The sequence below is a fragment of the Moschus berezovskii genome, chromosome 1 (genome assembly GCF_049115385.1).
Source record: "Moschus berezovskii isolate FMDL1 chromosome 1, NW_MosBer_1.0, whole genome shotgun sequence".
In the NCBI taxonomy this organism is placed as follows: domain Eukaryota; kingdom Metazoa; phylum Chordata; class Mammalia; order Artiodactyla; family Moschidae; genus Moschus; species Moschus berezovskii.
The window spans coordinates 29,201,556-29,213,918 of record NC_142460.1 but is presented as its reverse complement, the minus strand read 5'-3'; the positions used below and the strand labels follow the sequence as shown (position 1 = coordinate 29,213,918).

Below are 12,363 nucleotides of genomic sequence, written 5' to 3'. Positions count from 1 at the left end.
AGGTGGGCAAGACAGTTATTTCAGGTACAGAATTGCATCAGCATTAAGAATTTTTTTAAAAATGAATGGTTTATACAGTTACATTATAGAAAACTGTGTTGAGAATACATCAGCTCAGTTCAATTCAGTCGCTCAATCATGTCCGACTCTTTGCGACCCATGAATCACAGCACGCCAGGCCTCCCTGTCCATCACCAACTCCCGGAGTTCACTCAAACTCATGTCCATCGAGTCGGTGATGCCATCCAGCCATCTCATTCTCTGTCGCCCCTGTCTCCTCCCGCCCCCAATCCTTCCCAGCATCAGAGTCTTTTCCAGTGAGTCAACTCGTCGCATGAGGTGGCCAAAGTATTGGAGTTTCAGCTTTAGCATATAGTAAACACCAAATAAATCATAGAAAGCCTGTTTTTGCTGCAAGTTCTCTTATTTATCTGACTTAAGTCGGGAATACATACTAAATTTTTTACTTGTAAAATAAGCCTTGAGAACCAGGTCTAAAGAAAAAAGGCTACAGTAGATTTTATCTTTATTCCTATACTCCAGGATTGTTATTCAGTCACTAAGTCGTGTCCAACTCTTTGCGGCCCCATGGACTGCAGCACGCCAGGCTTCCTTGTCCTTCACTATCTCCCGGAGTTTACTCAAATTCATGTCCATTGAGCCAATGATGCTATTCAACCACCTCATGCTCTGTCGTTCCCTTCTCCTCCTGCCCTCAATCTTTCCCAGTTCAGGGTCTTTTATTCCAGGATAAATAAGTGAAAATACAAAGAATATTTAAATCATGTTTTTCTTTGTGGGTACAATGGTAAAACATACCCTCGTGGCAAATAGGCAGGTAATATAACCCACCCCTAAAACCTCAAATACTACTGTTTCCAATTTGGCTATATGAATAAAAACCTCTGACTTTTTATCACCAACTATCCCTAAGGAAATAATCAGACAAGAGGATAAGAGTATGCATATAAGAATATCAGACAAATATATAAGAATATGCATCACAGCTTTCTTTATGATATTAAAAAGTCAACACAACCTAAAAGCAAAGAAAATAAGGATCTGTGAAACAGTTATCATATCCCTACAGTAAACACAACGGTACCCTCAGGACTGATGTTGGAAAGATGGTCGTAAGAGTGGAGGTAACATGGCAGTGCTATAGAGGGAAGGCTTTAGATGCAGACAGATCTGAATCAAGTCTAGTTCTGCCGTTGACCAATGGCTGTCCTGGGGCAATTTATTGGGTCTCATTCAGACCCTCAGTTCCTTCACATGCAGAATTATAGTGAAAATGGAGCATTTAGCAGTGAGATTGTATGTAGAGATATTGAAGCTTAGAAGTACTATTGACTTCAAAAGACATTGTTAGGTGTTACAGACTGAATGTTTGTGTCCCCTCTAAATTTATAGTTTGAAACCGTAATCTCAGTGTGATGGTACTTGGAGGTTGGACCTTGGGAGATAATTAGGTCATAAGGGTGGAGTCCTCATGAATGGGATTAGTGTGTTTGTCAGAAGAGTCTAAGAGCTAGCTGTCTTTCCTCCAAGAGAGGATAAGTTGACTCTCTACCTACAGCCCCAAAGAGGGCTGATTGTGGAACCTGATTGTGCTGGCATCCTGACCTCAGACTTCCTATCCTCCAGAACTTGAGAAAGGAATTTCTGTTGTTTATAAACCACCCAGTCTCCAGTGCTTTGTTATAGAAACCTGAACTAAGCTGTTACATTAAAAAAAAAAAAATTTATACTCGCACTCGGGTGAAAGATATATGGCTCAGTATATCCAACCAGTAGCCAGATATTTATTGAGCATCTAATAACTGACAAGCGCTTCTTAGGAAAAGAGATGGTAATAATGAGATTCAAAATTAGACAAACCCTGTGTTCACGGAGTCCAATCCACTATTGGTGACTGATTGTGACCAAATGAGTTTCAAATCTCAGCTCTGATGCCAGAGAGGAAGGGGTGACGAGAGTTTTCAATAGTAGGGTTTGATCTCGTCAGGAAGGGCAGGAAATGTTCCTGAGGAAACTGAAGTTTAGCAGAGACAGAAGGATGAACATGTGGTGATGAGCTGAGATGGAGGTGAAGGGCTGGCAGTAGTCTTCATGGTTCTGTGCTTTGTGTCTGGACAAAGCCCAGTGTGGCCGCAAACTTCAATTCACCCCCACCGGCTACTGTGATTCTGGGATTGTCGGTCTACCTCTCTGTCCCAACAACCTCACCTGTAAAATGGAAATAATAGATTTTTCTCATTTATATGATTGTTATTGTTGTTGTTTAGTCGCTAAGTTGTGTCCAACTCTTTGTGACCCCCAAGGACTGAAGCCCACCACCCTCCTCTGTCCATGGAGATTCTCCTGGCAAGAATACTGGAGTGGGTTGCCATTTTCTTCTCCAGGGGATCTTCCTCACCCAGGGATCAAATCCACGTCTCCTGTATTTATGATTATGAGGATTAAATTAGGTAATATGAAAAGAGCTTAACACGGTGCCTAACATATGGCAAATATTCAGTCAATACTAGATAATACTAAAGAAAAAAGAATGAGATCCAAATGCAAAGAAAGACAAAGATCCAAGTACAAGGAGCGAACAGCATATGCAAAGGCTCGTGATGAGAAAAAGAGAGTGAAGGCAGTGTTGTGTGTTCTGCTTTTATTCTAAAAGCTGCTGGGAGTCCTTGAAGGTTTTCAGCTGGGGACTCCATGGCTCCAACACTGTCCCAGTCAATCTCCGTGCTCCAGCCACAGCTGCCAATTCTCACTCTCCGGACTTGTCACAAGGTCTGTGCACTTGGTATTCGCTTTTCATAAACTATTCTTTCCACCTGTTTGCTCCCACTTCCTTCAGCTTTCAGAGTCCCTCTCCTGACTTCCCAGATAGACAGACTCTTAATTAATCAGCGTCCCTGGTGTGCGCCCTTGCTTTGTCTGGTCAGCGTCAGTCTCCCCACCTACACATCCACGAGATGCGACATCGCACAGAAGTGTGTCTCAAGCCATCAGCATAGTGATTGGCCTATAGTTCGTGCTTATTTCATGCTGGGCACTGAAAGAAAGAAAAGATGGGAGAGAAGGAGGAAGGTTAAAAATCGGAGAAAAACGGGGACGTCCCCAGTAGTCCAGTGCTTGAGACTCTGCGTGACCACTACAGACGGTGTAGGTTCCCTAGTCAGGGAACTAAGATCCCACATGCCTTGCAGCACAGCCAAAATGAAAAAATAAAAGAACAATTTTTTTTAACTAGAGAAAAATAAAGTTGGGTGAAGAGGTGACAAGACCAGCTCAATTTATGCTTGATTTTACTCTAAATATTTTTAAATCAATCACTTTAGCTGATTTTGAGTGGTACATCTAGATGTTCTAAAAACAGGGAAAACCGATGTAAAGTTCAAGAGAAAAGTTTGAGCTAGAGAGATGTATAGGCTTCCCAGGTGGTGCTGGTGGTAAAGAACTTGCCTGTCAATGCAGGAGACATAAGAGACGCAGGTTTAATCCCTGGGTTGGGAAGCTCCCTTGGAGAAGGAAATGGCAACACACTCTAGTATTCTTGCCTGGAAAGTTCCATGGACAAAGGAGCCTGGCGGGCTACAGTCCATGGGTTGCAAAGAGTTGGACATGTCTAAGCATAAACATACACATTAACTGTAACTGTAGTTGTCCTGGACAAGGGGTGCAGGAAGAAAATTAGATATAAGATTTGTTGCTGTTTAATCACTCAGTCGTGTCTGACTCTTTGCAACCCCATGGACTGCAGCCTGTCAGGCTCCTCAGTCCATGGGATTTCCCAGGCAAGAATACTGAAACAGGTTGCCGTTTCCTACTCTGCAGATCTTCCCCAGTTCAGTTCAGTTGCTCGGTTGTGTTCAACTCTTTAAGACCCCGTGGATTGAGCACACCAGGTTTCCCTGTCCTTCACCAACTCCCAAAGCTTGCTCAAATTCATGTCCATCAGGTCAGTGATACCGTTCAACCATCTCATCCTCTGTCATTCCCTTCTCCTTGTGCCTTCAATCTTTCCCAGCATCAGGGTCTTTTTCAATGAGTCAGTTCTTCGAATCAGGTGGCCAAAGTGTTGGAGCTTCAGCCTCAGTCCTTCCAATGAATATTCAGGACTGATCTCCTTTAGAATGGACTGGTTGCATCTCCTTGCAGTCCAAGGGACTCTCAAGAGTCTTTTCCAGCACCACAGTTCAAAAGCATCAATTCTTTGGCATCCTAGAGTGGGCAGTCAAGTGGGATCTTCCCCACCCAGGGATAAAACCTGAGTCTCCTGCAAGTCTTTACCACTTTACCACTGAGCCCCTGGGGAAGCCCAGATATAACACACGTCAAGTTATATACAAAAAGGTAAACTCATTCCCAGCCAAAGCGGAGCGATTTACGTTGTTTGTGGGGCTGCAGAGGAGAGACAGGACTAGGGTTCATTCCAGGCCTGGCTCTTTTCTTTTCTTGCTGTGTCATCTTGAGTAAATTATATCACCCCTCTGGGTCTCATCATCCTTAACTGTGATATGAGGAAGGGGGAGGAATGGAGGGGATGGATTTGGGAATTATATTTCTCCCCCAGCTTTAGTTGTTATGACTCCATCCTTACAGACTAAAAGGTTCTCAATCTTTTTGGCACCAGGGACCAGTTTCGTGGAAGACAATTTTTCCATGGGTGGAGTTAGGGGGGATAGTTTCAGGATGATTCAAGGGCATTACATTTACTGTAAACTTCATTTATATTATTATTACATCAACTCCACCTCAGGCCATCAGGCATTAGCTCCCAGATGGTGGAGCCCCCAGGACTAACTGATGCCTGTCCTTCGTTTGTTTAACCCTGGAAAATATTTGTTAAATAATATCTCCTGCATTACCTAATTCCCTATGAAATTGCTAATTATTATCCAATTTAAAAGAAAATTGAGTTGATATTAAATGTGCTTTTTAATTAAAAAGGAAAAACTCAATTGGTCATGTCTGACTCTTTTGCACCCCTATGGACGGTAGTCCGCCAGGCTCCTCTGTCCATGGGATTCTCCAGGCAAGAATACTGGAGTGAGTAGCTAGTCCCTTCTCCAGGGGATCTTCCTGACCCAGGGATCAATCACAGGTCTCCTGCATTGCAGGCCGATTCTTTACCTTCTGAGACACCAGGGAAGAAAGTATTAATAACAAATAAGGAAAGGAAGCCTTAATAACTAGTTTACTGATCACAGGTGAACTTCACTTAGTGTCAGGTAGAGCTACCTTAGAGCTGTTAAATCATGTAGGGGCAGAGACTGAAAGACTGTCCTGCTTGCAGTAATTCAAACCAGGTGAGGCTAGTGAGGGTTTTTGTCTTTCTTGGAAGAAAGTTTTGAGCCTGTATTGTTATAATGTATATGAAGAAATACGTCACTTTGGGAGAGTCATGAAGGCTATGTGCTGGGGATACTGGGCTTCTCTGAGAAGGTTCATTTGACTGGAAAAGGCTGTGGTTTGAACACCAGCTCAAAAACACCTGAGCATTTTTGTGGGCATATCTGAATGCAATGCTGAAATCAGGTTTATTCCAGAAAAAAGATCTGAGGGATAATGATGAGGGATAAGTAATAAGGATCCCATGAAAGACCTTGAATTCTATCCATAGGCATTTAAAATGCATATGAGAGACTCTTGGGAATTTATGTGCTTCTGGAAATAGAAGGCTTCCCCCTCCTCTCTTTTCTCTAAATTGCAGAGCGTGGGCCACTTTCCAGCACCTTCTCCACACCCATGAGGGAAAATAACCCACTCTGCACAGAAACACCAAATCTGAGATGTTGTGAGAAGTCATTCAATTTAAACTCAGCCCTTCTCTGCATTGCTTGTTTTAGGAAATGCACCTTGCCACCTCCTCAGCATCACCTGGAATTCAGAATTAGAATGGGTGGAAAGGAGGAAAAATGGTCAGGCTTGCTGAAACACCAAATCCCCAATTTTACCTGACAAAATGCTTATAGTATCAGAGTGAAAGTGACTCCGCACGAGGGAGGGGCAGGGAGGGCACAACCATGGAGAACAGATCGCTTGGAGGGATGCCCGTGGCGAACCCTCCCATTCCTCCCTACAGTTGCCTAGTCCTCCGGGGTATATGGATTCTCACAAGCAGAACAATAATGAAACACACTCCCACCACCCAGAAATGAAGCAGTATAACTGTTACTGTTATTACTATTCCTTTCTCCATCCTGCTGCTGAGTTGGGGGTGGGGAGGGTCTTCACCACACAGCTTGTAAGATCTTAGTTCCCTGACCAAGGATCAAATCTGGGCTCTTGGCAGTGAAAGTGAGGAATCCTAACCAGTGGACAGCCAGGGAAATTTCAAGAGTGTCACACTTGAAGAACCATTTGAATTTTCCTTCTGGGAACTCTCTAGGGGTGGCTTGTGTGCTGCTGATGTTTGCAGTCATTTCAGGATTCATTTTTATTGTATGTACTAATGTGCAATATTGCATTTTTATTGTATGTACTAATTTTAGTGTACTTAATTATTAAGTAATTATTAAGTACAAAAATTATTGTACTTAATTTTTAAGTAAAGTAAATGTCTTTAAACTTTTTCTACAGGGAGGCTTGCTTTCTCTATCGTCTATGTGGGTGATGCCCTCGTAATTACTAAAGCAGGCCTGGCGTACTGCAGTCCACGGGGTCACAAAGAATCGGACACAACTGAGCCACTGAACCGAACCGAACTGAAATTACTAAAGTAGGAAACAATTCTCAGGCGTCTTTTTAGCACTGAAGATGGTAAATCCCTCCACCTCCTGATTCTCTCTGAGCTCCTCTCATACATTTCTTACTGCTCTTTCTTGTGTTCTTTTGTTTGCTCTAAGTTTGTTACTAGACTTTATTTTTTAGGTTTTATTTTACTTTTAAAAATTTACTTTTAAATCCAGCTGTACTGGATCTTCCTTGCTGTGCCGGCTCTTCTGTAGTTGCCACCAGTGGAGGCTAGTTGTGCATGATCTTCTCACTGCAGCTGCTTCTCTAATTGCAGAACGCCGGCTCTAGGGCATGCTGGCCTCAGTAGTTGTAGCACGTGGGCTCAGCAGTCGTGACTCCCAGGGTCTAGAGCACAGAATCAGTAGGCATGGTGCACGGGCTTAGTTGCTCCGAGGCACGAGGGATCTTTCCAGACAGAGATCGAACCTACGTCTCCTGCTCCGGCAGGCAGATTCTTTACCACTGAGCCACCAAGTGAAGTGAACGTCACTCAGCTGTGCCGATTCTTTGTGATTCCATGGACTGTAGCCCACTAGGTTCCTCTGTCCATGGGATTCTCCAGGCAAGAATATTGGAGTGGGTAGCCTTTCCTTTCTCCAGGGGATCTTCCAAAACCAGGGATTGAACCCATGTCTCCTGCACTGGCAGGCAGATTCTTTACCTCTGAGCCACCAGGGAAGCCCTACTTTTCAGGTTTTAGATTCACAACAAAGTTAAGCAGAAGGTACAGAGATTTTCCACATCTCCCCCTGCCCCCAGTGCATCACAGCCGCCGCCTTGGTCAGTGTCTCCACCAGGATGACGCATTAGCTACAACGGGTGAACCGACACTGACGCATCACAATCACCCGGAGCCCACAGTTTGGGTCCATTTTTTGTGATGTATATTCTAGAGGTTTGGACTGTGGACAAAGAAATGTTGCCTGCCATTTCAGTAAACAAAGAATATGGCCCACATCAAGCCATCAGTCACTGCAGCCTCCCCCAGTGGTGCACCCTGAGGGGAATTCAGGGTGGAGGAAAACAGGATACCGGCCTCAGATAGTTAAGATGTGTATCAAAGGAATGATTTCAATGAACTCTGACTCTTAATCTTCCTGTACATAGAAAAGCAGTAAAATCATTAACTCGAGATGTCTGTTTTTGTGATTAGCAGGACCTTTTCCTTCTGATGTTCGGCTACTGTCGCTGCTGCTTTTTTCCAGCAAAAAGGCTTATATATCCTGGCTCAGCATTCTAAGGCACCTAAGTCTTACAGAACTTTCTGCAGTAATGGACATGCTCTGTATCTGCATTATCCAGGAGGGTACACCCTACCCCCAGGTGGCTATTGCTATTGTTGTTCGGTCGCTCAGTCTTGTCAGTCAGACCTCATGGACTGTAGCACGCAGGCTTCCCTGTCCTTCACTGTCTCCCAGAGTTGGCTCAAATTCATGTCCACTGAGTTGGTAATGTCATTCAACCATCTCATCCTCTGTTGTTCCCTGCTCCTCCGGCCTTCAATCTTTCCCAACATCAGGGATCCAATGAGTCAGCTGTTTGCATCAGGTGGACAGGTACGGGAGCTTCAGCATCAGTCCTTCCAGTGAATATTTAGGGGGTTGATTTCCTTTAGGATTGACTGGTTCAGTCTCCCTGCAGTCCAAGGGACTCTCAAGAGTCTTCTCCAATATCACAGCTCAAAAGCATCAGTTCTTCAGCACTTTATGGTCCAACTCCCACATCCATACAAGACTACTGGAAAAACCATAGCTTTGACTATTGAGAACTTCAAATGTGGCAAGTGTGACTAAAGAACTGGATTTTAAATTTAATGGAATTCAAATTTATATAGCCATGTGAATCTAGAGGCTACCATACTGGACAGCACAGTTCTAAAACATGGATTATTTCATATCCTATGCTAGTGTCTTCAAAAAGCTCTTTATCCACAGGATAAAGAGTCAACACGGCTTAGCAACTGAACAGCAACGAAGATCTAGAGTCTACGATATGACATTGAATGACACATAATCCAGTAGTCTTTTCAACTCTTCTGCCAACGCCCCTGCCCCCTTCCACATGTTCTGCTCTAACACTGTATAAACTTGCTTTTCCTAAACAAGTCATAATATTTAGCTTTCTCAGCTTTTGATCCTTCTGTTTGCCTAGAATGTCCTTCCCTTCCTTCCTCCCTTTCAAAATTTGCCCCAACCCTAATAAAGCATATATGAAAGGATGTGCAATGGTTATATGCCCTGCATGCATCCCCAATGTAGAACATCTACTTATTCTTGATCTTGAGCAAGCTGTTTAGCATGTCTTTGCCTGGTCTTCTCATCTGTAAAGTGGGAATGATACTATTTTCTCTCTTGAGAGTTGTTGGAGGATTAGATACTGCACTATTCAGACTCCAATGCTGAGAAAGCACTCAATAAGAAACTGTTACTATTTTCTCCCAGGGGACACATGATGAGGTATTAGAGATCTTCCCAGATAGGACTCACTTTCTAGTGCTGGGACTTTCTTTCCTTAAGACTGTGAGCTCATTAGCACCAAAGACTTGATCTTGTTCGCTGTCCACCAGCATCAATGTAGCTATCTGATAAATATCTTGACTGGGGGTGACTGGGGCTTCCCTGGTGGCTCAGATGGTAAAGAATTTGCCTGCAATACAGGAGACCTTGTTTCCATCTCTGGGTCAGGAAGATTCCCTCTGAGAAGATCCCTTGGAGGAGGGCATGCAACCCATTCCAATATTCTTGCCTGGAGAATCCCTTGGACAGAGAAACCTGGCACCATACAGTATACAGGGAGGCAAAGAGTCGGACACGAGTGAGTGACTTTCACTTGACTGGATGATAGATAACTGAATCAATTATCCACATAGGAGGTGACAGCATTTCTTTAAAAATAAAAAGGACTCCTTTTTTGTGTGTGTATCTTTAGGGAGGGGCAAAAGAGACAGTTGTGGCAAGAATGAGAAAAGAGGGTGCCAACAACTTTTCTTGTAAAACATCGCATCTTTTTTGTTACTGCCCAGAAAAACGTGCGTGAGCCTGTTGTGTGTCCTTTCTCTTTGCTTGACTGGAGTATGGCTCTCACGTTTTTGCCACTTTGACTTTCCTTTCTGGGTCCTCTGCCCCTCTCCCACCATGGGCATTAAGCTTCCATCACCGTCACCGAGGAAACAGCAGAGACGCCTCACTCCTCACAGCTCTGCATGTCTCAACTCTGGTTGCCTTTGTCCCTGAGCTAACTCGAGTCTTCGTTTGCACACCACTAAATCAACTGTCTTCTATACAGAACTTTATTCGTTATTCTACGTTAAAAAAAAAAAAAAACCCACACGTGTAACAATTTCTTCCCTTGGGAATACTGACCTGTCAATACTGTTGAATGCATCAGACATTTCTGGTCCCTGGGAGGAAATAGAAAAATTGCCTGTTTAGCTCTTGTACCCTGAAAACTACAAGTGCAGGTCAATTTAAAAACACGCAACAGAGCATGCATAATGGGTTTCCCTTTTAAAAAGCACTGTAGACCAAAAATAAACCTGACAAAGGGCAGCTGTAGAGTTTTAACATGTGGAAAACTCCACAGGCGGCAGTTATATAACTGCAAAGAAACATGATAAATATTTCACACCGTTAGATGAACTTTTAACTCTGACACGGCAAAGGCAAAGAACACAAAACACACCCTCAGCCTCCAAGAAGCACAAAGCTTCCACTGAGACGAGGCCAAGACGATTACTAAAATCTGAGTCCTGCCTGCCAGCTCGTCTTGATTGCTTTTTTTATTTACCACCCCCGCCTCCACATCTCCCCCGCCGTCGCCTCCAAGGCGGAGCCGGCGAACCCCATGGACCCGGAGCACCTCCCTGCTCAGCTTCGCGGGTTGGCCAGAAATTTCCCCCAAATCCCCACCCCTGGGCTGAAACCGCACCCCCTCCAAAGAAGTTTGGGGCCCAGGAGGGTGAGCGCGGGGGCGGAGCGCGGGGGCGGAGCACCCCCCGGCCTCCGCCGCGCCCCCCCCGCGCCCGCGGCCAGCGCCCCCCGCGCCCGGGCGCCGCGCCCCGGGGACAGCTGGCGGCCCCGCGCCCGGACCCGACACAAAGCCGATCAATCCCGGCGGCGCGGGGGCGGGGGCCGCCCCGCCAGGGCTTCCCTTCCGCTCCTCGCCTGCCTCCCCGGCCCCCTCATCAGCAGCCGGCCGGCATCTCGTCCGGCTCCCTGCGTCCCCCCACGACCCCTGCAAAATAGAGCTGCCCAGACCCCCGCAGGCCCCGGGCTAGACCAGACCCGCCTCCGGCCGCGCGCGGAGCGGCGCCGCGGGAAGGGAGCTGCCATCCGTCGGGGTCCGCCCCTCCGCGCCCTCCCCTCCCGCCCCGCGGAGTCCGCGGGCCCCCACCACCGCCCCCGGCCCGCCTCCCGCGCTCCCGCCGCCCGGACCCTCGGCTTCCGAGGAGCCGCCAGCTCCCGACCCCCACGAAGATGGCGAGGAGGAGCCGCCAGCATCTCCTGCTCCTCCTGCTGCGCTACCTGGTGGTCGCCCTGGACTGTAAGTGGCTGGGGGACCTCCACCCTCCCACCCAGTCCTGCTGAGACCAGCGCCCCCCAGTCTTCAGCCCCTAGACCGGGTCCTGGCGGAGGACTGTCCCCGGGACCTCGAACGGAAAGGTCTGCCTCGGGGCATCTGATTTCACACCCAGGGAGCCCAGAAGTGGGGGTGCCTGCGGGGGCGGGGGGCAGGGGGGCAGTTCGGAGGTCTTTGGTTTATTCTAAATAATATCTGATTTGAACTAGTTAGAGAAAATTAAGGGCCCACACCAGCAGGTTCTCATATTCTGGGAAAGTTGGGTTAAGTTTTTAGACACAGCGACGTGAACAGAATGCAGAACTTACTAACTCCTTAGGAGATGCTGGGATCCCAAGATGGCATCATCACTCGGAGGCAGGGGCCCGCCACGCTCTAAGTACCAGAGCTGGGCGCAGTGTTAGAGTTTTCTCGGCGTCTGAAGGTCCCAGATGTGCTGGTAATATGCAGTGCACTTTGGGGGCGCGGGGTGGGGGGAATTCCTGGCTGCTGAATTAGAATTGCTTTTATCCACTCCACCTGCACATCTACATTCTGTCAGAGAACTCTGGTCTGGGCGCCCCGGTCAGCTGCTGTGTCCTCAGGGGACTTCCAAAGGGATGATTGTTAGAAAGTTATAAAAGCTGGATGATCGAGAGGCGGGGGACGTCCCAAAGCCAATTTCACAGGATGTTTCTAAACAGGATTGTTATGGATCCTGGGCTCATAAGATTTAAAATCCTGGCAATATCTCCTGTTATTTTGTCTTCCTCCCGTTAACTTTTTAGAAAAATGGAGGAAATTGCAATAGATCTTAAGCACTTAGGCAACCAAGTTTTCCGTTTTCTTTGGTTTTTCCTTTTTTGGTTTTTCTTTCTTTTTCGTGTCCTTTTATTTTTAATGGGATGGACTATTATTGTTGCTATTCAAGTTCTGGTAATAGAATACTTAAAATAACATGCAGGATGAGTGTTTAATAACATAATATGAGTTCAGTCTCACACCCTCATTGCCTGAGTTGCTCAGCTCAACCTGATGTGAGTTTTTGTCCCTTATTGGGGAAGA

The 12,363-nt window shown here is 46.1% G+C and overlaps 1 protein-coding gene and 1 long non-coding RNA gene across 5 annotated transcripts in view; one reads left to right on the top strand and one right to left on the bottom strand.

The window, feature by feature from the left end:
- Positions 1-1,140: 1,140 nt before the first annotated feature.
- LOC129553167 (uncharacterized) lies at positions 1,141-11,837 on the bottom strand. 2 transcript variants are annotated; one of them, XR_008685413.2, is made up of 3 exons: positions 11,628-11,837; positions 10,104-10,141; positions 1,141-2,229 (listed from the first exon to the last, which is right to left on the bottom strand). It is a non-coding gene; the product is annotated as an uncharacterized LOC129553167 (long non-coding RNA). The 2 variants fall into 2 exon arrangements; XR_008685412.2 differs by lacking the exon at positions 1,141-2,229 and adding an exon at positions 2,281-3,055.
- Positions 11,076-12,363, top strand: part of JAM2 (junctional adhesion molecule 2) — an 84,786-nt gene continuing 83,498 nt past the window's right edge. Inside the window, exon 1 of one of the 3 annotated variants that reach the window (XR_008685402.2) lies at positions 11,076-11,283. Coding sequence is in view for 2 of the 3 variants with exons in the window: in XM_055421842.2 (XP_055277817.2) it covers positions 11,217-11,283 (67 nt within the window). In the remaining variant the exon portion in view is untranslated. The remainder of the gene's footprint in view (positions 11,284-12,363) is intronic. The other 2 variants (XM_055421842.2, XM_055421836.2) reach the window with 2 other exon arrangements.